This window comes from Balaenoptera acutorostrata, chromosome 1, assembly GCF_949987535.1.
Source record: "Balaenoptera acutorostrata chromosome 1, mBalAcu1.1, whole genome shotgun sequence".
Lineage (NCBI taxonomy): Eukaryota > Metazoa > Chordata > Mammalia > Artiodactyla > Balaenopteridae > Balaenoptera > Balaenoptera acutorostrata.
This window is the reverse complement of record NC_080064.1, coordinates 89,030,787-89,054,780: the sequence shown is the minus strand read 5'-3', so window position 1 is coordinate 89,054,780 and position 23,994 is coordinate 89,030,787. Positions and strand designations below refer to the sequence as shown.

At 35.7% G+C, this 23,994-nt stretch overlaps 1 protein-coding gene across 3 annotated transcripts in view; it reads left to right on the top strand.

The window, feature by feature from the left end:
• Positions 1-4,571: 4,571 nt before the first annotated feature.
• LRRC39 (leucine rich repeat containing 39) overlaps positions 4,572-23,994 on the top strand; it is a 28,964-nt gene continuing 9,541 nt past the window's right edge. Inside the window, exons 1-8 of one of the 3 annotated variants that reach the window (XM_057548021.1) lie at positions 4,572-4,696; positions 9,790-9,982; positions 14,918-15,023; positions 16,188-16,344; positions 17,242-17,378; positions 20,032-20,177; positions 21,094-21,246; positions 22,175-22,311. In XM_057548021.1, the coding sequence (XP_057404004.1) occupies positions 9,870-9,982; positions 14,918-15,023; positions 16,188-16,344; positions 17,242-17,378; positions 20,032-20,177; positions 21,094-21,246; positions 22,175-22,311 (949 nt within the window). In that variant the 5' untranslated portion in view covers positions 4,572-4,696; positions 9,790-9,869. The remainder of the gene's footprint in view (positions 4,697-9,789; positions 9,983-14,917; positions 15,024-16,187; positions 16,345-17,241; positions 17,379-20,031; positions 20,178-21,093; positions 21,247-22,174; positions 22,312-23,994) is intronic. The other 2 variants (XM_057548015.1, XM_057548030.1) reach the window with 2 other exon arrangements.

Below are 23,994 nucleotides of genomic sequence, written 5' to 3'. Positions count from 1 at the left end.
TTCTGACAAATTGCTAATAGTTTACTTGTTTTATTAAAGGACTCTAGAGGGTCATAAAAAGAGCATTACAGATCAAAATCCCAAAGTAGGGACTTCCCTGGTGGTGCAGTGATTAAGAATCCGCCTGCCGGGCTTCCCTGGTGGCGCAGTGGTTGAGAGTCTGCCTGCCAATGCAGGGCACACGGGTTCGAGTCCTGGTCTGGGAAGATCCCACATGCTGTGGAGCAACTACGCCCGGCGCCACAACTACTGAGCCTGCGCACCTAGAGCCTGTGCTCAGCAACAAGAGAAGCCACCGCAATGAGAAGCCCGTGCACCGCAACGAAGAGTAGCCCCGCTTGCCACAACTAGAGAAAGCCCGCGCACAGCAACGAAAACCCAACACAGCCAAAAATTAATTAATTAATAAATTAATAATAAAAATTAAAATCCCAAGGTAATACACTCTTATTTTCCATTTTTCCTTGTGTACCATTATTTTCTCCTGTTCTTATTTGAACGAATGGGTCACACACAAAATAGAGGCTTGTATGCTTGATATGATTACTTATAGTACTGTAGTCTTGTTAGAATTTGTGGGAAGAAGTTTGACTAAACAACTATTAATCCTATTGTTTTATTATACTTTGTAAAAGAAGACACTCTAGGTTTCATAAAATCAATTTAAAAAAAAAAAAACAAGGTAATAACTGCTTTACTTAGTGTTATGTGTTTAAAAACGTTACAATCTTTCTCTAAATGTCTGCATTTATTAACACAGGTTATGGAATAGAGTGAAAAGGAAATAGAACTAGGTAGCATGAACTATTCTCAGCCCCCTGTTACTTTTACATTTGTTCTCCCATCTTCATTCACTGCCTCTCAATAGACAAATTAAAAAATAAAAAAAATTGCTTTGATATTATTGGTGTCTATCTACAAATATAATTCTGTGTAACTTCCATAAACTTGTTTTTAAGAGGAAGCAGAATAGCCCAATGATCAAGGTTTGGGGGCCAGATCCATTTGAGTTGGAATTTAGCTCAGCTATTTTCCAGCTGTGTCTTTGACAAGTCCCTTACTCTCTCTAAACCTTGGATTTTTTTGTGCATACAATAGGGATGCCTACTGTGATGGCTAATTTATGTGTCAACTTGGCTGGGCCACAGGATGCCCAGACATTTGTCAAACATTATTCTGGGTATGTCTGTGAGGGTGTTTCTGGATGATATTAACATTTGAATAGGTAGACAGAGTAAAGCGGATTTCACCCCTTCATGTGGGTAGGACTCATCCAATCAAATGAATACCTGAATAGAACAAAAAGTCTGTAACCTTTTCTTTCTTGTAACTGGTATCATGAACATTTCCTCATATTATTAACCTTTCTACTTTCTGTTTTTGTGACTTTGACTACTCTAGGTACTTCATGTGAGTAGAATGATATATAATTTGTTCTTTCGTGACTTTTTAAAATTTTTCATTTAGCATAATGTTCTCAAGTTTCATCCGTGTTGTAGCATGTGATATTCCTTTGTAGGTATACACCACAATTTCCTTATCCAGTCATCTGTAAATGGATATGTGTGTTGCTTCCACTTCTTGGATATTGTGAGTATTGCTGTGATGAACATTGGGTGTACAAATACCTCTTCGAGTCCTGCTTTGAGTTCTTTTGGATGACGTTACATTTTTAATGTGCTTTTATTCCCTCTCTCACCTGGCCATCCCACTTGGCCCTCTTCTAGATTTGTTTTCTTTTTCTAAACACAAGCATTGCAATTGAATGCAGTCAGGGCCGTAGTTTCCAATGAAATATATCCCTGAGGGACCTCAGAATGCAAACCTGGGCACCAAGCAGCTGGCAACACACAATGACAGGAAAGGATAAACCAATGTGTGCAACAATGTAAAATGAGATACTTTGTGTGAAGAGTGAAGCCATTTAAGATGAGCGCATTTATCTCCCCTCCACTGTAAAGCTTTCTTCTCCTTAATTTTGTCTCAGTCACAGAAGAAAATTCCTTTAGACTTAGCCAATCTTCTTATGATCATATGGCACTCAGATCCACACCCAGCTCCTCCCTTCTCTTGGCTCCACTACTGGAGGGTGGAAATAATAACAAACCCTCATTGAGTACTTATTATGTTCAGGCATTGTCCAAGCTCTGAATTTCATATGTTAACTCACTTAATACTCACGAAAGCCCATGAGAAGCCCTAATTTTTATCTACATTTTACCAATAAAGAACTGAGGCACAGAGAAATTAAATAACTTGTCCAAGGTACAAGTGGGAGCTGGGATATTCAAGTATATAAAGATATAGTAATAGGTACACAAAAAATTAAGCAAGTTAAAAAAGTACACTTAACTCCAGAAAAAACAAAGTTCCAAAGCAAAGGAATGTAATCATATCCACTATTTAGTTCATCTATGAATAATATTTTCATAATAATAATGAACACTACTGATTTAACAAAAATTGTGATAGAACTAGATTGTGAGGACAGGAGGAGGAGAGAGATAATGAGTGGGTGGTTTAAGACCACAGAATTTTCATCTTTCATGGTACAAAGTCAATAGGTGATTCTGAAATTGGTATATGAAGAAATAGCAACGTAAGAATATATTTGGAAACATAACATGAAACCGTTAAAATAGTTGTTGTGTCATTTTCTCGGATGCAGATAACAGAATTCTCCCTAGCAAGTTTAAGGAAGGGATATTAGTTCACAAAACAACTCCTGGAGCTACATTACAGAACTGGCCTAGTAAGGATGCTGCTGAGTTTGTCTCCAGAACTAGCTGTGTCTACTGTGGTCAGGAAACTCTTGCTGCCAAAACTGACCCCTGAATATATTGTCTGCTCTACCCATACCAGCCAAAATGGACTCCAGTCACCCAGCCTCTGTCCTCACATTCTTTGCCTCTAAATCAAAGTATATGATTAGCAGAACCTTAGTCACATTCCCTAATCCAGCAGCAAGGGAGACTGGGATTTTTTCCCCTTAATTCTATCTTGGTAAAGTGGGATTCACAATGAGGGGGTTATCAAACTATGGAGAAGGTGTTCGCAAGATTTGGGGCAGCCATGAATGACAGATATTCACTATACATGCCTTATCTCTTCTTTCTCTCTAATCCCCTGTTGTCCTCAAATCACTAGAACTGTAATCTCCTTCATAAATAGCTCATAAATCTGTTCACTTTTCCCCGCTCTCCCTGCCATTTCTCTAGTGTAGGTCACTTTAACAACTTCTCAACTGGTCTCACTTCCGGCAGTGTTGCCTCTTAGATCTGAGTATGGAAAATAAGAGGCTAGATAAGAGAAGGAGAGAGAAGCTTTGAAATTTATGGGTTTTCTATAAACTTTGTCAAGTTAAAATTTAATTGTAGACAGTGCCAAAGGCAGAAGTAAATCTAAATTGTTTCCACGGGGACAATTTAGTCTTCTTTTAAATGGAAACAAAACTCCTCCTTGAACTTCAGTGTTGACTTATGAACATATTCAAGGCAGCCACGTGTGGGATGGTGCAAACTCTCTGGACAGTGCAAACTCTCTGGACAGGATCACAGCTTAGGTTCTGTGATCTTTACTCTTTCTGTAATCTTGAGCAACCCCATAACTCTCTGAGCTTATTCACTATAGAAGCATTAGAGAACTTCTATGGAATAATCAGGCATTTAAAAGCACTGAGGTTGTTGGAAGTGTCCAAGTGACTAAACAAATTATGACCAACCTACACACCAAAATGCTATGTAGGCATTAAAAAGAAGGATGTAACTCTAAATATGCTAATATAAAACAATTTTCAAGATATTCTAAGTAAGAAAACATGGTATAGAACAATGTATATAGTATGCTACCATTTGTGTGTGTGTGCATACCAGCATGTGTGTGGGCTTTTAAAGAATATAGACATATTCATGCTTGTAAATTCACAGACCATCATTGGAAGGGCACAGAAGTAACTAGCAATAGTGGTTGCCTTCAGAGAAGAGAACTTAATGGCTGGAGGCGAGAAGGGTTCATCATCTTTTGAATTTTGTTCCATGTTCATATATTACCAATTCAAAAAATAAATACATATATTTTTAAAGAATTTGGAATTAACTCCTGTTTTTGAAGTCTGAAGAGATGAGAATTAAAACCTGGATGCAGCAGAAGCTTGGGGCTCCTCTGTTACCTGAATTTCTCCACACCTTCATTTTTCTTTTTTTCTGAAACAGTTGAAACTTTAGTTTAAATATTTAAATATCTATGGCTTACTAGGTAGGGTTTTTGTTATGCCATACATCTGTGTATTTCTCAATTTCTTTGCTTGGAACAGATTCATTAAATTCTATTAAATACCCAAAAGGTATAAATCATGAAAAGTGGAAGGACTTTCAATAGGAGTTATTTTTCAGGAGCTTAGAAGTAGTTACGCCTGATGGTTTTATAATACCTGCAGTACGGCATTTTGCAGTGTACGGAATGCACTCACATACATTATCAGCTGATCCTTTGTGCAGAAGCTCCATGTGATTTTTGCTATTCTCAGCTTTGACCATGAACTAAAATTAGAACTAGGCTGACATTACATTTCACTTGGTTACGGTCTGACTGAGGATTTTAATCATTCGGAGTCACACTGAAAACAGTTCTCCCAGCAATCCACTCCTAGTTGATACACTAACTTTGGGCATGTCAGCGTTTTCATCTACCGACTGTGGTAAGTATTTTTCAAAAACATTTATTCCCACTCTTGACATATAAATAAATTGCTGTTGATGTTTTTACTGTGTCAGTATTTGCTGGAATGTACAACTAAAATTGGAATTGAATTTAAAAGTCTCTTGGAGGTTCATAGTCATTCAGGTAGTTGTCCTTCTCTGGAAGATTGATTTCCCCAGAAGTCAAGAAGTATTTCTTCTGAGATTGTATTTCTTTTGTTTTCTTTTGACTCTGGGAAGCTGACTCCTGAGTCATGTCACAGCCATGCCTACTTCACCGCCACGCGATGTGCTTTTCTGTTGTAGTAATCAAGGTAGAGAACACAATCCCATGCTGGAGGCAGACACACATATCACTACTGACTTGTTTTCCTCAAAGGGGCATTGGTCACTATTACAGAAAAACAGATGGCTGACCTAAGTTTAATGGCAAACGAGGACATGAATGAGCACATGAATAGTTATATATGTCCAGTAAAATACACATTTACATGTAGATACTTGAGATTTTAAACTTTATTATTTGATAAATAACTACTTCAAACCTGCTTACAGCTGAGATAATAAATTGTAACTGGACAGGGGGTTGGATTATTAGCATAAATATCCCAAGGTTTCTTGATGGCCAAAAGATCTTGCAGATCTGTTTCTGTTTAAATTCTGCATGCATTGCTTAAAATAAGGACCTCCTCCTAATAATTTTCTGCGTATTGGCGCTTATACATTCATCCTGAAATGTTAAACTTTTTCCCTCTGTAATATCAACACATTTTTCTCCCTCTCTCTGTCTCTGTCTTTCTTTCTCTCACACACACACTGCATACTTTTAGTTTAAAGAAATCAGTAATTTAGAGATTAATAATGAAAAGCAATATTATCCACCTCATTTCTATCACCCTAGAAGTAACTATTTTTTAAAATAGATCTTTACTGGAGTATAATTGCTCCACAATACTGTGTTAGTTTCTGTTGCATAACAAAGCGACTCAGCCATATGCATACACATGTCCCCGTATCCCGTCCCTCTTGAGCCTCCCTCCCATCCTCTCTATTCTACCCCTCTAGGTCATCGCAGAGCACAGAGCCGATCTCCCTGTGCTATGCTGCTGCTTCCCACCAGCCAACTATTTTACATTCAGTAGTGTATATATGTCGATGCTACTCTCACTTTACCCCAGCTTTGCCCTCCCACCCCATGTCCTCAAGTCCATTTTCTATGTCTACCTCTTTATTCCTGTCCTGCCCCTAGGTTCATCAGTACCTTTTTTTTTTAATTCCATATATATGCGTTAGCATACGGTATTTGTTTTTCTTCCTGACTTACTTCACTCTGTTATGACAGACTCTAGGTCCATCCACCTCACTACAAATAACTCAATTTCGTTTCTTTTTATGGCTGAGTAATATTCCATTGTATATATGTTCCACATCTTCTTTATCCATTCATCTGTCGATGGACACTTAGGTTGTTTCCATGTCCTGGCTATTGTAAATAGTGCTGCAATGAACATTGTGGTACATGTTTCTTTTTGAACTATGGTTTTCTCAGGGTATATGCCCGGTAGTGGGATTGCTGGGTCATATGGTAGTTCTATTTTTAGTTTTTCAAGGAACCTCCATACTGTTCTCCATAGTGGCTGTATCGATTTACATTCCCACAACAGTGCAGAAAGGTTCCCTTTTCACCACACCCTTCCCAGCATTTATTGTTTCTAGATTTTTTGATAATGGCCATTCTGACTGGCGTGAGGTGATACCTCATTGTAGTTTTGATTTGCATTTCAATAATAGTTGGTGATGTTAAGCATCTTTTCATGTGCCTCTTGGCCATCTGTATGTCTTCCTTGGTGAAATGTCTATTTAGGTCTTCCACCTATTTTTTTTTTTTTTTTAAGATTTATTGATTGATTGATTGATTGCTATGTTGGGTCTTCGTTTCTGTGCGAGGGCTTTTTCTAGCTGCGGCAAGCGGGGGCTACTCTTCATCGCGGTGTGCGGGCCTCTCACTATTGTGGCCTCTCTCGTTGCGGAGCACAGGCTCCAGACGCGCAGGCTCAGCAGTTGTGGCTCACGGGCCCAGCTGCTCCGCGGCATGCAGGATCCTCCCAGACCAGGGCTCGAACCCGTGTCCCCTGCATTAGCAGGCAGACTCTCAACCACTGTGCCACCAGGGAAGCCCCTTCCACCCATTTTTTAAACTGGATTGTTTGTTTTTTTGATATTGAGTTCCATGAGCTACTTGCATATTTTGGAGATTAATCCTTTGTCTGTTGTTTCATTTGCTAATATTTTCTCCCATTCTGAGGGTTGTCCTTTTGTCTTGTTTATGGTTTCCTTTGCTGTGCAAAAGCTTTGAAGTTTAATTAAGTCCCATTTATTTATTTTTGTTTTTATTTCCATTACTCTAGGAGGTGGGTCAAAAAAGATCTTGCTGTGGTTTATGTCAAAGAGTGTTTTTTCCTATGTTTTCCTCTAAGAGTTTTATAGTGTCTGGTCTTACATTTAAGTCTTTAATCCTTTTGGAGTTTATTTTTGTGTATGATGTTAAGGAGTGTTCTAATTTCATTCTTTTACATGTAGCTGTCCAGTTTTCCCAGCACCACTTATTGAAGAGGCTGTCTTTTCTCCATTGTATGTTCTTGCTCCTTTGTCGTGAAGTAACCATTTTAACTATTTCAGGATTAGTTTTCAGTGGTTATCTCCATAATACATTTTTCTTTTCCAAAGGCAGTTATGCTGTGTCTTCTCAGCTTTAGACATTGTCTATGGAGTTTCATTATGAAAGATGATGCTTAAGTTCACTTGCACCCCCATAGAGTTATATCCCTATTTTAATTTCTCTTTTGACTGCCTTATAACTTAAATACTTAAATCTCTATTTCTTGTTCCATAAAGTATAGACAGTATCTCTTGACTTCCCTACCCTCTACTTCCCCATTTCCTTCTTCCACATTCTATTAAAAGTACTTTTATTTTTATATTTTCAAGATGTACCACATTTATTACATTCTGGTTTTTAGCCATAAATAAGTCTGCTTTTTCATAGGTTGATTTATTTCAAAAAGTTGATTTTCATCATTCAAAAAAGAAACTTCGTACCCTTAGCAATCACTCCTATTTCCCCTTCTGCAAAGCCCCTGGTTATCACTAATCTGTTTTCTTTCTTCATGGATTTGCCTATTCTGGACATTTCATATAAATGGGATTATACAATTTGTGGTATTTTGTGTCTGGCTTCTATCAGCATAATTTTACTCAAAATTTCTCCATGATGTAGCATGTATCAGTGCTTTGTTCCTTTTTATGCCAGAATAACATTCCATTGTATGCATACACCACATTTTGTTTGTCCATTCGTTAGTTAATAGCCATTTGTTTTCTACTTTAGGGCTCTTAAGAATAATGCTACTATCAACATTCATGTACAAGTTTTTGTGTGAACATATATTTTCATTTCTCTTGAGTATAAACCTAGGAGTGATCTTTTTCTTTTTCGTACTTTCCATTTTTTTCTATCTTTATGTTTTAGGTGTGCCTTTTGTAAACAATACACAGGATTTTGTCTCTTATTCAACTGGACAATCTTTGTTTATTAGCCTGGAGCATTTATTAATCAGGAAAGCGTAAATGATAATCACGATGAGATATCATTTTATGCAGTAGTGTATTGGTGAGGATATACATCGATGGGGACCCTTATACAGTTGTAGTAAGAGTATAAATGGGCATAATCATTTTGGAAAACAATTGGGCTCTATCTTATAAATTTGAACAGTCCACATACACAGTGATCTAGCAATTCTAGTCCTGGGTATATACTCAGTAGGAATAATACCACTTGAGCAACAAGAAGATAAGAACAGGAATTTTAGAAACAGTATTACTCATAATAGCAAAAATCTGGGACCCAAGTATCCATATTAATTAGAATGGACAATAAACTGTCATAGTCATACATTTTGGAGATCATGGTATATCAGTATATAAAATGCTTTTCCTTCTTTATGGAGCTATATAATTTCCCATGATATGCATGCACTATAATTTATTGGTGGAAAGTTATGTTGTTTCCAATCTTTTGCTGTTATGAAAAACACTGTAGTGAATAACTTTGTAATATGTCATTCTACAATTGAAAATATTTACAGTATATATTCTTATGAGTGTGAATGTGGCTCTGTAAGTTTGATAGATATTACTAAAATTCTCTCCATAGAGAATATAACAATATATACTGTCACCTTTAGTGCATGAGAGTACCTTTTTTCCTATGCTGTTGCAAATTTCACTTTTTCCTTTCCAAACTTTATACCTTTCTATTTAATTTTCTTGCATTATTGCATTCCAGTATAATGTTGAATAGAAGTGGTAATTGTGGACATCTTTGACTTCTTGAATTTTGAACAAAATAGTTAAATTAATTGTGAATCAAATTTTTTCATTATTACTAATATAATATGGTGAAAAATCAGTACTATTATTTGTAAGACAAAGAGCATTCCATCAAATAGATCTACCATAATTTACATAACCGTTCCCCTATTATTATTTTCCTCCCATTTCTGAGATTCACATCACAATCCTCAGTGTTAGATGAGTCCGTTTGCCATTTATTTTACACAAGAGAAAACAATACCAATATATCCCACTTAACTGAATTCCAGCTTGTACATATAGCATCTAGATTAAGCAGATATACCAAGATACCTGCTTATCTTGTATATCCATTATTAAACATTTCCTTATAACTGGACACGTAAACTAGTTGCAGTTTTTCATTATTGTGAATTAATAGTAACAAAGGAAGTAGACTTGGCATCAGTTCCCCCCTCTGCCACTTATTAGAGATGAGACCTTAACCAATTGCCCACGTTTTTTAGGGATCCATTTTCTCATCTGTGTGTTAGAGACAATATAAGTACCCATGTCATGATATTTTTATGAGAATTATTTAGTGAAATATGGCATGTTAAGTGCATAAAATAGTTTTGGGAACATGGAATGTGTTCAGTAAAAAGCTGTTATGATCATTGTGGTACTCAGTAAACATTCTGAAACACTACTGTTTTTTTTTTCCCTCTGGTACAATCAGGCCCTTTCTGAGATGGCATCTGTGATTCAGCTATTCAAAATTTAATGAAGTTGGTGACTCTGTGACAATGTGGAGAAGTCATGTCAGAAAATGTGGTTTGTACTGGGGCTGTCAATTCTTTAAAGGAAGTTTGGGAGAAAAGAATAAAGAAATACAATGAAGACCTGAAGCGAGAGAAGGAATTTCAACTAAAGTATGCTATAACATGTTTATTATCTTGAATTAGCAAAAATTCATAACATCCTTATTATTAAAAATAGTATTTATTAAATGCCTATTATTGAATTTGATAGAGGTTTCTGTTTACTGAAAACCCAAAATATAACTAAAGGAAGCACCTGACAATTAAGTGTGGCCATGTGATGGGGGCCACAAAAAATACAAGTGTCTGTAAGTGAAAATAGTAGTTGCCCTAGGAGTCTGTTCAACTTTCATCAAAGTTTGATTAGTATCATTTAGTCTACTTTTCAGAGATTGTTTGTTCAACATTATATTCCCTAGGATCTAAAACAACAACTGGCAGTAGAAGGTACGGTAGATTCTCACCTATTTAAATAGCTGTGAGTTCCAGCCAGGGCCCCTGTGGATCACCTGATTCCTCTATTTGGGCTATACTTAAATAGTTCGGCTCTCACTTCCTCTGCCTTATTGATACCAACCTACCTTCCTCATTGGATATCTCCAAATTATCCTACTACTCTTGCAAGGATAGCCCCTTTCCTCATAGATTCCACGTAGCTCCCTTCAGTTATCATTTGTTAGGTCTCTTTCTAAACATTAAATGGTCTTGCAATAGGTACAAATATCAAACCATTATGTTGTACATCTAGAACTAATATAATGTTATATGTCAGTTATATCTCATTTTAAAAAATGGTCTTGTGTCAGCAAATAACAGGAAACTCAACTAAAAATGGCTTAAACAATAAGGAAGTCCTGAGGTAAGGCAATTCCAAAGCTTCAACAGTTTTAAAGACTCAGCTTCTTTTTATCAGTGTGTCAGTTTGGTCCTCAGGTTAGCTTCTCTCAGTGTCACAGGATGACTGGTATACTTCCAGGCATCACAGCCAGGCATCATTACGTTATCAGAAGAGCAGGAATTATTTATTTCTGTATCTTCTTTAAGAATGAGAAAACCTTTCTGAGGTCTCCATCAAACTTCTCCTTCACCCCTCATTGGCCAGAATTGGGTCATTAGTACACCCCTAATCCAGTTACCTTCCAGGGAAATGAGATTGTATGATTGGTTTAGACAAATTAAGATTTACACTTGGGTAACTTGGAGGAAGCGTAAACACTTAGAAATAACTGGCATTCTCCCAGCAAAGAAGAGGGCTGGCACAGCACTCCACTGAGTCACACGTTCGGGCTTTTATCTTGTTGCTCAACTGTGCATAGTCTCCATTCCTTTAGGAATGGACTTTAGTCACCTCATGGCCCCCAATACATAGATACACCAACTGTGGCCAATGTACTTGATTCCAGCCAGCAGGAAGTTGCACACATTACTATTTCTGCTAACATCTCACTAGCCAAAGCTTCATATGACCCATACCTAGCTGCAAAGGAGGATGGCTACATGAAGTCTTGTGCCCAGTTAAATTTAGAGGATCTGTTACTGAGGAAGAAGAGGAGTAACAGATACTGGGGAATGATAAGCAGTCTCTGCCACACATAGGTGATATTATTTACTCCATTTTAAAGATGGAATACCTGAAGGATAGGCCTAGGTAACTTGTCAAAGATCACACGGCTAATAAATGTGGAACTGGTATTCACGTGTATTCGTACCTAAGCAATGTGACTCAGTAAGCTTATATTCACCTTAGGTCTTAAATTTCCCTAGACTGAAATATGTAAAACTACTCTTATGACACATATTATGTTTATATTATACAATTATGACAAACTTGACTCAAGTACTCTTTTTAAAAAAAAAATTTATTGAAGTATAGTTGATTTACAATGTTGTATTAATTTCTACTGTACAGCAAAGAGACTCAGTTATATGTATATATATATATATATTTTATATTCTTTTCCATTATGGTTTATCACAGGCTATTAAATATAGTTCCCTGTGCTATACAATAGGACCTTGTTGTTTATCCATCCTATATATACTAGTTTGCACCTGCTAATCCCAAACCCCACCCCTCCCTTGGCAACCACAAGTCTGTTCTCTGTTCTCTATTGACTCGAGTACTCTTATAAATCCTATCCACTTTTTAAAAAACTGTGGTCAGAAATCACGAGTTGGTTCTAAACTCTTGAATTTCACCTGTTATATGTGTCTAGTTAAGAATCATTTAATTTCAGCAGCTTCAAGTTTTCTCTATACAAAACAGGCAAGGGGTAAAAATGTAATCTAATGCTTCTTCTCTCAGCTAAAAGTGGCTAAAGATTTAGCTCAAAAAGCCTTAAGTTTAAACAGAAATTGTTCTGTCTTTGGATGCCAAGCTGCCTTGAAGAAAGCAAGCACTTGGGTAAGAGTTGGTATAACAACATTGGAGAAAGTCTTTAGACTATAATAAAAGGGTTTTAGAGGAGGTAGAAAATTTCTGTTCAAAACTTTGAAAGAACATCAAGCTTAAAATAAACAGTGTAGGCATTATAGAATACTAGAGCTAGAAGAGACCTTAGATATTATTTAATCCAAACCCCATGTTTTATCAGCAAGGTCCTTAGAGGTGAGATGTCTTGCCCATGGTCACCAAATTAAGTGATACATTCTGGACTTAGATCATAGTAATACAGAGCCAGAAAGAATTAATGAATCATTTAAGAGATGGAAATAAACTTGTTTAATAATAGTTAGCCTCACTCATTAAGGACAGAGCTTTTTGTATCCACAATGTCCAGCATAGTATTTGGCATATAATGGGTGCTTGATGAATTCTTTAACTGAAATTAAACATGAGGGTATAACACACTTCATTGCCCATCATTAAATCTTGCTCTGAAATACATATATTTCAGTGAGTAATAAGTAATTAATAATCATTATGTCTACTGTTTAAATAGTTCTATTTTTATAAAACTTGGTGTAATTGAATAGATGGCAGTATACATTTTGTCTCACTTAACCACACCTATTGGAAGCTTAGCTGTTCAGTCTAGAAGGCTACACATAGCCATTGCCACAGTGCACTTGTTAGCAGATTAGTTAACTTTCAGACAAGCAGTGGATGAAAATACGCAGACTCCATAGAAATGTTTTGCAAACACAAACATATATAGACAGCAAATATTATACTTTTAGAGATATTTGGTTTTCTGTTCATTAAAATAAAATCCTCACTGAAGATCAGTTAATACGCAGAATTGCTAAGAATATATATTAACTCTTAGATGTCAAGAGAATTTTGGCAAATAAATATTCAAGTTAATTAAACCTATCTTCTTTGATGATTGCTTATATTTCTTTATTATGTATCATTCTAATAGGCTAAAAGTGCAAAATTTCAATTCTAAACTTATTCTTTATTTTTCATACATGAAAAATTTCTAGTATAGAAATAGAAAACCATCTGCAACCTTTTGTTAGTCATTTTTATAAGCTTGACATTATGTATGTTTGCTATGAACCAAAAATCAATAGGATGTGCTCTAGAATTTTGTACATTTTTATATCTGAAAAACTAAATCTGGATATAATAGAATATAGTAATATACAATTTAACTCTGAAGTTGAACTATATCATTTGCAAGTCTTTAAAACATTTTTAATTAAATATCTATGGATTAGATATTTAATAAATGCAAGTCAAAACAACAGTGAGGTACCACTTCACACCCCTAGGATAGCTATGATCAAGAAGATGGACACTGGGTTTCCCTGGTGGCACAGTGGTTAAGAATCCGCCTGCCAATGCAGGGACATGGGTTCGAGCCCTGGTCCGGGAAGATCCCACATGCCACGGAGCAAGTAAGCCCGTGCGCCACAACTACTGAGCCTGCATGCTACAACTACTGAAGCCCACGTGCCTAGAGCCTGTGCTCCACAACAAGAGAAGCCCCCGCAATGAGAAGCCCGCGCACCACAACGAAGAGTAGCCCCCGCTCGCCCCAACTAGAGAAAGCCCGTGCGCAGCAACGAAGACACAATGCAGCCAAAAATAAAATAAATAAATAAATAAATAAATAAATAAATAAATTTTTTTAAAAAAAGAAATGTGACATTAAAAAAAAGATGGACACTAACAAATGTTGGCAAAGATGTGGCGCAATCAGAACCCTCATACACTGCTGGTGGGAAGGTTAAATGATGCAATCAATTTGGACAAAGTTTGGCAGTTTTAAAAAAGTTAAACATCGAGTTACGAAACGACCCAGCGATTCTACTCCTAAGAGTACACAAACTCAAGAGAAAACATATGTCTACCTCAAAATTTGTACATGAATGTTCATAGTAGCATTATCCAGAATAACTAAAAAATGGAATTGACCCAGATGTCCATCAGCTGATGAAAGGATCAACAAAATTTGGCAGAATATTATTCTTCTATAAAAAGGAATGAAGTACTGATACACGTTACAGCATGCATAAACTTTGGATAAAACTATGCTACATGAAAGAAGCCAGACACAGAAGACCACATATTATATAATCCCTTTTATATGAAATGTCCAGATTAGGCAAATATAGAAAAGATAGAGATAGAAAGTAGAGATAGAGAAAAAGAAAGATAGACATAGAGATAGAAAGTAGATTATTGGTTGCCAGGGGCTGGGGGAGGGAGGAATGGGGAGTGACTGCTAAGGGCATGGGGTTTCTTTTTGAGTGCTGAAAATGTTTTGGATCAGATAGTGGTGATGGTTGCACAGCTCTGTGAATATATGAAAAAATACTGAATTGTATACTTTAAAAGGATTTTTATGGTATGTGAATTATATCTCAATAAAGCTGTTACAAAAACATCTATGGAGAGTTATGATACTTTTCAAAAACTTAAAAATAGGGCATTTATCATATTAATCATATTTATAATTCTTGAAAACTAAATTCTTGTCTGATTTCCAGACACTGTCAATCAAATGGTTGTTTTTGATGGGTCACTTTTTCATACAAAAGTGAATGCTACCTATGTCATTACTTGTGAACTAAAATGATTTCCTGGTCTCCTAGGCTAGTGGGAATCTGGGAAGAACGAGTGAGCTTAACCAAGCTAAGAGAAAAGGTCACCAGGGAAGACGGAAGGGTCATTTTGAAGATAGAAAAAGAGGAATGGAAGGTAAGCTTTATAGAAGTAATATTTGATTTTTTTATATTTCGCATTTTGTGGGAGAGTTGAGAGAACGATTCTTAAATTATGTGCTTAAGTCTGGAATAGTTAGGAATTCTAATTTTAATAATGTACCAAATGAATTTGGGCAACATGAACTGAAAATTAATGTAACTTCACAACTTTTTATTGCAAATCTTCAACCAATGTGCTTTAACTCTGCCTAAATTTAAGTCATTTGTAATATTTCTCCCACTAATCCTTCTAATAAGCAATTTCTCATTTTCCATAAAAAGGCGACCATCTGCTTAACAAAAATCGTGTAGCTTTTTCAAAGCAAATGCTCAATTAAAAGCAGCGGAAGGTGTTTTAAATAAAGCTTTGGCCTTAAAGTAAAAAAACAAAAAAGGAAATGCTCAGTTAAAACTTCACAAAATGGAAATGTATATTAATTTTTTTCTTAGGTCCACAACCAGATTCACATTATCTCCTCTTTCTCTCTTTCCCTCTCTTTCTCTCTCTCTCACACACACACACAAACATAGTTGCTTATTTACATTAGGCCTACTCTAATTTTGACAAGGGCCACCTCTATCCCTTGAGTCAGTGTTTGTTTTCATACATATCGGTATATTTAGCTAGAGGGTAGCTCCTTTATTTTGTCTTTTGGCTACTTTAGGCTGAAAGGGAAAAGGCATAGAGTTCAGAATAGTTGAAACTTTTAAAATTCTTAAATTAAAAGAAAATCTGCTTAAAAAAACTAAACTATTTCAAAACAGAATGGGAAGTTTGAATTGATTAGAATGATCTTTTTCTCTATAATTTCAATTAGCCACCATATTCTCATGTTCAAACATATGTACTCTAGTTAAGCCTAATAAAATAGAATCTTTAGAACACAGCTCTATGTGTGTGCAATATTGACTGAAATATGTTATTTTCGTTTATGTTATTATGATTGGGGTTTGAAGGTTTAGCACCTGCCAAAAAAGGAAAGTTCTTAAAACTTAGAAGTAGCACAAAGTATTTGGAAATATAACCCATTAAAGAAAAAATATTCCTAAGTTCTTTTACAAATCAAATAGTATCTCTACAGTCATATTTCTGTATGGCATGATACTAAAATAATTTAAGTAATATAGTAACTCTTTCATTTTTTTTACTTGAGTTTAGACCCTCCCTTCTTCTCTAGTAAAACTAAATCAGCTACAGGAATGGCAACTTCATAGAACTGGCTTGGTGAAAATTCCTGAATTCATCGGAAGATTCCAGAACCTTATTGTGTTAGATTTATCTCGAAACACAATTTCAGACATACCTCGAGGAATTGGTAAGGAAAATTGCTTTTATTCCTGTGTTTTTCACTGAGAATTTTTTTTTAAACTAACTTTTTTTTTTTTTAATTTATTTTTATTTACTTATTTTTGGCTGTATTGGGTCTTCGTTTCTGTGCAAGGGCTTTCTCTCTAGTTGTGGCAAGCGGGGGCCACTCTTCATCGCGGTGCGCGGGCCTCTCACTATCGCGGCCTCTCCTGTTGCGGAGCACAGGCTCCAGACGCGCAGGCTCAGTAATTGTGGCTCACGGGCCCAGTTGCTCCGCGGCATGTGGGATCTTCCCAGACCAGGGCACGAACCCGTGTCCCCTGCGTTAGCAAGCAGACTCCCAACCACTGCGCCACCAGGGAAGCCCCCGAGAATTTTTTTTTGATACGTGGAATAAAGATCTCATCTTTATATAGTCCTGAATCTTAAAATTTTAAACATCTAGTCTAAACTGAAGCTTCCAGGGAATACAAGCTTCTGGATTTACTGAGGTGATTCAAGATGAGATTTCAATGCAAGAGAAGTCTCTTTGGAAATAATATTGTGTAGATTCTGGAAACAATATTGTTGGTTTGGTTATTCCTCCTAGAAGGGAACAAATTGAAGACAAGAAAGAAAATTAGAGAAAATTCCTTAAATGAGGAAAAAAAAAATCCCCCAATGGAAAACTGGTCAGGATATAGTATAGATAAAACAGAATGAAAAAAATATTTTTGTCTAAAGCACTGATAAATCACCAGCTCTTTATCTGAAGAAGGGGCAGGGACACACACTGGGAAAAGGGAAGAGCCTAAGTGTGAATTTGCCAATATGAAACGGGCAAGTAAGTTATGCTGTAATACTTAATAACTGGAAACATTATTTTATATCCCTCTGCTCTTTATTGTGTATTATTTTTCTGTAGGACTGCTCACTAGACTTCAGGAACTGATTCTTAGTTACAACAATATCAAAACTGTCCCCAAGGAACTAAGTAACTGTGCCAGCTTGGAGAAACTTGAACTTGCTGTTAACAGAGATATACGTGATCTTCCACAAGAGGTCAGAATGATATAAATACCTATGATTTTATTTTCCTTCTACTAGTGGTTTACTTCTCCACTGTGTGATCATTAAAAATAACACTGATGGAAAAATGCTATAAATTTTATTTCAGAAAATATTTAGTGAAAACCATTTCCTATTATTATAAAGCATGTTTTTAATTAGAGAAAGATTTATTTAGCATAAAAAGCTATTTCTATTATTGTCACAGTACTGACATCATTAGTTGACTAGACTGTGATCTCCTTGAAGGCCAGAGTGAGAATCTTACTTATTTCAATTCCCAGAATTGAAGGCACAGCCTGGGTTGTAGATGTTACTTAATGCCTATTGAATGAATAAATGATAATCATAAAGCACAGACAATGTGGTGATAGAAAAACTCTTTTGTTTATTAGTTAGTTTTTATAGGTGATCAGCTTTTGAGATAGAGGTAAAGTAAAAAGACATGAATTCTTCAGTTTAGGAAATGTGTTTGCTAGCTTCCTAGGCTCTACCAAGTAAAGCAAGGCAGTGGGCTTGGAAAGCCCTCAAACTTTGATTTGGTATGATATCTTGTTCTTGGTAAGACCAAACTGATCATGGAGATATAGACATTCCTATTATTTTTCAAGCATATTTAAGGCTCTTAGAATCAGCAAAGGAAATTTCCATGGTGCTTTGCCTTGAAAACAATGATTTTGCAAGATAAAAGTTAAGAAAAATAAGAAAACTCAAAATAAAAGACTATTCTCCTTTCCCACTTTATCTTGGTAAGAATGTCACTTTCCTCCCCAAATCAGTAAACATGCACCAATTATTGTTGCTCTTGCAAGTAAAACATAGTTTCTATAGCTATATCCATCTGATCTTATAATAGTTCAGTTTAGTGAAATGTATACACTTGATTATGATGAAAATCATGATCACAGGGACAATTTCTTTATACCTAAAAGAGGGCCAATACACATTTTATTTCTAATTTTTAATTATTGTGATTTTATTTCTAGCTTTGGTTCTGTCACTAAAAAGCTATGTGAATTTGGGCATGTCTATTAACCTGTCTTTACCTTAATGTCTTTACTTAAAGAAATACGTTTTACAGGAACAATTAGTGAACTGAGATCTTGAGCCTGGAATTATTTCCAAGTGTGGCCTTTAAGTAGCTGTGTGGCCTCGAACACACCACTTTACATAACTAGGTCTCAATTTTCACTTATGCAAAATTAAGACTTAGATTATAATGGTTTTAATATCTTTCTTCAAGCTTTTAAAACCAAAGGGTTCTAGTCCCACTGAGAAATCTGCAACAGGAGACTTAGCTCTCAGTCATTAAACTGCACACACTGTAACACACAAACAAATTTATGCTAATGTAAAAACAATCTTTTTATACACTCTTCTGAATCATTTGAAAATTTTAAAAGTCTGATGACAAGTTTTGAAAAGTGTTTTATTCATGACGAATTATAAAGCTAGAGAAATATCGGCTACTAAATGGAAAACTGCTTTTTTGCATTACCCATAAAACACTATATTTGTGCATTTTTTGAGGTGTTAAAGGTGTGGAATGAATCTGAATGTGCCCTGAGATAGAAATAAAACATAGAACTTGCCTAGCTAAATGGAGAGTCTTTTGTAAAAGTTAACTAAATTCTTACATTTTGAAATTTTCACTACAGAGGAAAGAGAAATTTAGACATTTTGCAGCTTTAGGTCCACGAAAACTTGAGTGCACATCATAGCTCCATCATTTCTAGTCACATGGCCTCCCTAAACCATTTTGTCCATAAAAGGGAAAAAGGGTACTCACCTTGTAAAGTTGATGAATAAACTAGAGCTATATGCATCAATGTGAATACATATAAAGACTGATATTGAGAGAAAAAAGCAAGTTAAAGAAAGATAAGTACAGTATCATCATCTTTAAATAAAATTCAAAAACATATAAAAAGATAATTTTGTTTATGAAAAATACACATAATAGTAATATAGAGAGAGAACTATATAGAAAACATATATTTATGTATAGTAATAAAAACATTTAAAAAATGCATGGGAATAATAGATACCAAATTCAGGATAGAGTTATCTTTAAAGAGGAGGAAGGGAGAAGTACATTGAGGGCGGTCATATTGATATATTTGTTTTCTTAAGCTGAGCACACTGGTGTTGTTATATAGTCTTAATAAATTTTTTATTGATGTTTTCATTTAAAAAATAGAATTACCAAACAATAAATTCTATGACTGAGATAACGTATGTAAAGCATCAGGCGCAAAGAAAGGGGGTTAACAAGAGTAACTATTATTCTGAAGTTTGGGTTTTCCCAAGAAAATCTCGGCTACTAGATAAAAGGAAAACATATGTTTACTCCCAGAATGGAAAAAAAAAGCTTCTGCCAGGCAGGTGCTATAAGCCCTGGAGCTTGGTTATTTTGGGAGATAAGTTTTCTTTGAATAGATGAACTTTCTATGAGAGAGTTTTTCACTTATCTGGAGGTTATTTAGCATTATTGTTATCTCAAATTTGTTGTGGACTGCTGTGACTAAATAAAGTGCAAGCATCATGTAGACAATCCTTGATGGGATATATCTCCTGTACCATTGTGAGTGTTCTAGTAGCTTACATTGTGGACATTTATTTTGAAAAACCTTGCCTTCCTCTTCAGCTCAGCAATTTGTTAAAGCTTACGCACCTTGATTTGAGTATGAACCGCTTTACTACTATCCCTCCTGCTGTGTTGAACATGCCTGCCCTTGAGTGGCTTGATATGGGAAGCAACAGACTTGAACAACTTCCTGATACTATAGAAAGGTAAAGTAAATAAATTTTTTTGCTACCAAGAGATGTGTTGAAGCTCTCTATGATAAATAAGAAAGAATAAACAAAACACAGGGGACCCCAAACATAATCAATCACAATAGATCCATTTAGTTCCAAATAATGTATGCTACTTTTCAACAGAATATATTCATGTACTCCAAATTAAAAAAAAAAAAAAGGTTTTGAGGAACTCCCTGGTGGTCCAGTGGTTAGGACTCAGCGCTTCCACTGCAGAGGGTCGGGTTTGATCCCTGGTCAGGGAACTAAGATTCCCACAAGCCACGTGGTACAGCCAAAAAAAAAGGGGGGGGGCGGGTTTGGGAGAGAAAAACTGGCTATCTGACTTCAACAAATTGACAAGAATAGGCCACAACAATAACAACATTGCTTAGTGCGTGCCAGGCACTTCTGTGCACTTTAAAAACATATTGAGGAAACTAATGTGGAGATGATAGTAAATTGCTCAAGATCACAGTTAGTAAGCGTGCCAGTTAGGATTTGAACCCAGGCACCCTGGCCCCAGAGTCCATGCTGTTAACCATTATGCACACCTGCCTTGCCCTAAATGGGCATATTAATAATTTCTGAGTTTCCTCTTAAGACTCTAAGTCAGATTAGATAGCATTTTAGCAGTTCTTCTGCAAGAAATCCTATGAGAATAGTGAAGAATTCTAGAATACATTGATTTAATTTCTACCACTACATGATGAGAGCTATACTGTAGATAGAGATTAACTCCCTTGTTATAGTTTCCCTAAAATCAGGTAATGTGAAGTCAGTTAACTCAATAGGTATACTGGTTAAAGGAGTTGTTATACAAGATGCCATTTAAAAAAATTTGGGGTTAATAAGAACCAGGGTTTTCATATTATATGTGATTAATCACAGAAACCTCTTAATTCTTCAGAATGCAAAGTCTACACACATTATGGCTCCAACGGAATAAAATAACATGCTTGCCAGAAACAATCAGCAATATGAAAAATCTGGGTACTCTTGTTCTCAGCAACAATAAACTGAAAGATATTCCAGTGTACATGGAAGAGATGACCAATCTAAGGTAAAAGTTGTAGACACAGAACTGACATGTTCCTTTCTGGCTGCAGAACAAAGTAATATAAAGAAATTGTTATTAACAGATTTGAGTTCTCATTCACATAAATGAATACATTTAAAAATCTTTTCCAACTTTGAAATTCTATAATTTATAAATAGGATTAATATAATACTGGTCTAAATTATTCAAGAAAGAATCCTTGAAACTTAAGCCGTACTGGGATTTATCAGCTTTAAGGAATGCCCTGTGTTGGTGACATTTTCCTGAAAATCATCTTTATAACTGCTAACAAACTTTATCCATGATATGAAAACCAAAACCATAAGAATAGTGATTATTTTCCTCCTAAATAACTACAAATGGACAAGGCGATTATGTTAGAGGTAAATATAACTTTTTACTAAGTTAATTACTAACAGAACTTCCCTCAGATAACTTCTAAAACTTAATTTCCTGACAGTGAGCATAAGACGTGAGAATTCACACCAAATCCCACAACTTTCATAACAAAATCATTCACTTACTTATTCAGCAACTACTGAGCCTTGTACTAGATGGTGACGATACAATGATAGATAAGACATGCTTTATAAAATATGCAGAAATTTTAAGTTCATAGCATTAATTGTATATTTGAGATGCATTAGGGTTGCTCTTGGAAGTTTAAGTGTACCACATTAAACATATGCTATGGACTAATAGTTGCTTTTACAAGCTTGGAAAATAAGCTGTCTAAAGCTAATATTTTTTTCCTCTAGGAAAGAAACTTAAAGATTCTTGGGATATATCACATCTCACCAAGATGTTCAGTTACTGAAACCAGTTAAAAAAAAAGTAATTTAGTATATTAACCACTTGATCTTTCTCCAGGAAAATAAATGTACACTTCTATGGCACCTATAAAAATACTGTTTTTTTGGTGAACTGCTAGGTTTGTCAACTTCCGAGACAACCCACTGAAATTGGAAGTAACACTTCCTCCCTGTGAAAGCATAGATGAGGAAGAGGAACGGGAATTATTCGGCCTTCAGTTTATGCACACATACATACAGGAGTCACGGAGAGCAGGTATGAGATTTGTATATAACACAGGTTAAAAATTCTTTTTAGTAGAGGAATGCATATATATATATAAATTCCTTTATAGACTTTTCATTTCATCTTACCTTTTGTCAAATTCTGGTCTCTTAGTCAATATTGTTGAAGGAAAAAAAAGTGTAATTCTAATCTGTTCACGATTTTGATAAAGGCTTGGAGAGAAAGGTTGTAAAGATACTGAAAGTCTTTCAAGTAGAGTCAGGAAATAATCTTTGGTCAAGCACTTGAAGCACGACCAAGTGAATGAAGATGTAATTCTTAAAGCTTCACTACCTCATTCTATCAGTTTGTCATGTCAGTTTACTCATGAACAGTGCCTTCCCTGCCATTTCCTCTTTTTCTACAATCCACAAATAGCAAAAAGAAATATTTTGACTAGGAATGAAAAATATTTTGCTACTGTGCCTAGGAATGAAAAATATCAAGAGAACATAGATTTTAGCCAACAGTTAAAATATGAGTTTTTGATATATAGATTTCACTTTTATCTCTGATAATTTAGAATTAAAACCTCTTTTTTGTTGTTTTTTTAACTAAGGAAGGAATGACTTTAACTTAACCCAAGATTAGGGGAAGAGGACAAAGAGCATAACTCTCTGTTAATAAAAAAAAAAATAGAACTTCCCTGGTGGCGCAGTGGTTAAGAATCCGCCTGCCAATGCAGGGGATGTGGGTTCGAGCCCTGGTCCGGGAAGATCCCACATGCTGTGAAGCCACTGCAATGAGAAGCATGTGCAGCACAAGGAAGAGTAGCTCCTGCTCACTGCAGCTAGAGAAAGCCTCTGTACAGCAACGAAGACCCAATGCAGCCAAAAATAAATAAATAAAATATAAATTTTTTAAAAACAGCTTTATAAAAAAAATAATAAATAGTATAGTAATGGAAAACATGGTTTTATAATTCACTAAACTGTGAAGAATTTTTGAGTTAAAAGGTAGAATTTAGTTACCTCTTCAAACAGTTACTTTGAAGAGCAGGTATAATCTGAGCAAACAGACATGAGATTATTTTCAGCTGGAGAAAATATTTTTACCAACATCCAATGGAGGTCATTAGATCTGTTGTAGCAAGGTCACAGAAACAGTAACATGGAGGTTAGATTGGAGGAGGAAGATATGTAAAAAAGCTGTAATACTTTGGGGCCTAGGTTTGAAAAGTAGAGTATAAATATATAAAAGACAAGTAGGAGACAGAATTGATGACTGAATGAAGATGAGAAGAGGGAGGAGTCCAGGATGAATGTGTTTTTGGTTAGAGCAACTGGATGAATGGTGATGCTGAGATGGGGAAATGAAGTATAGAAGCTGGTTTGGTGGTAGACGTGGAACATGAGCTTCAGTTTTAACAGTACATTTGATATATCTGTGGGACATGCAGGAAGAGGTAGTTGTATAGATCAATCTAAAGTTCAAGGAGTTTGCTGAACCTGCAACTTCTGCAGGTCGAGAAACAGCTACATGCATATCCCATGCATTCACTGTCTCATGTAATCTTAAGGGAAATAAGCAAGGTTGGGGAAAACAATAATCTTGGTCTACAGCTGGCATGTTGAAGAACAACCTTATCTTCCCATAGAGGACTTGGTATCATTGTCAGAAACATTCATTGGGCCACAGGACTCTATCAGTATAATTCTTGTGTGTGTGTGTATG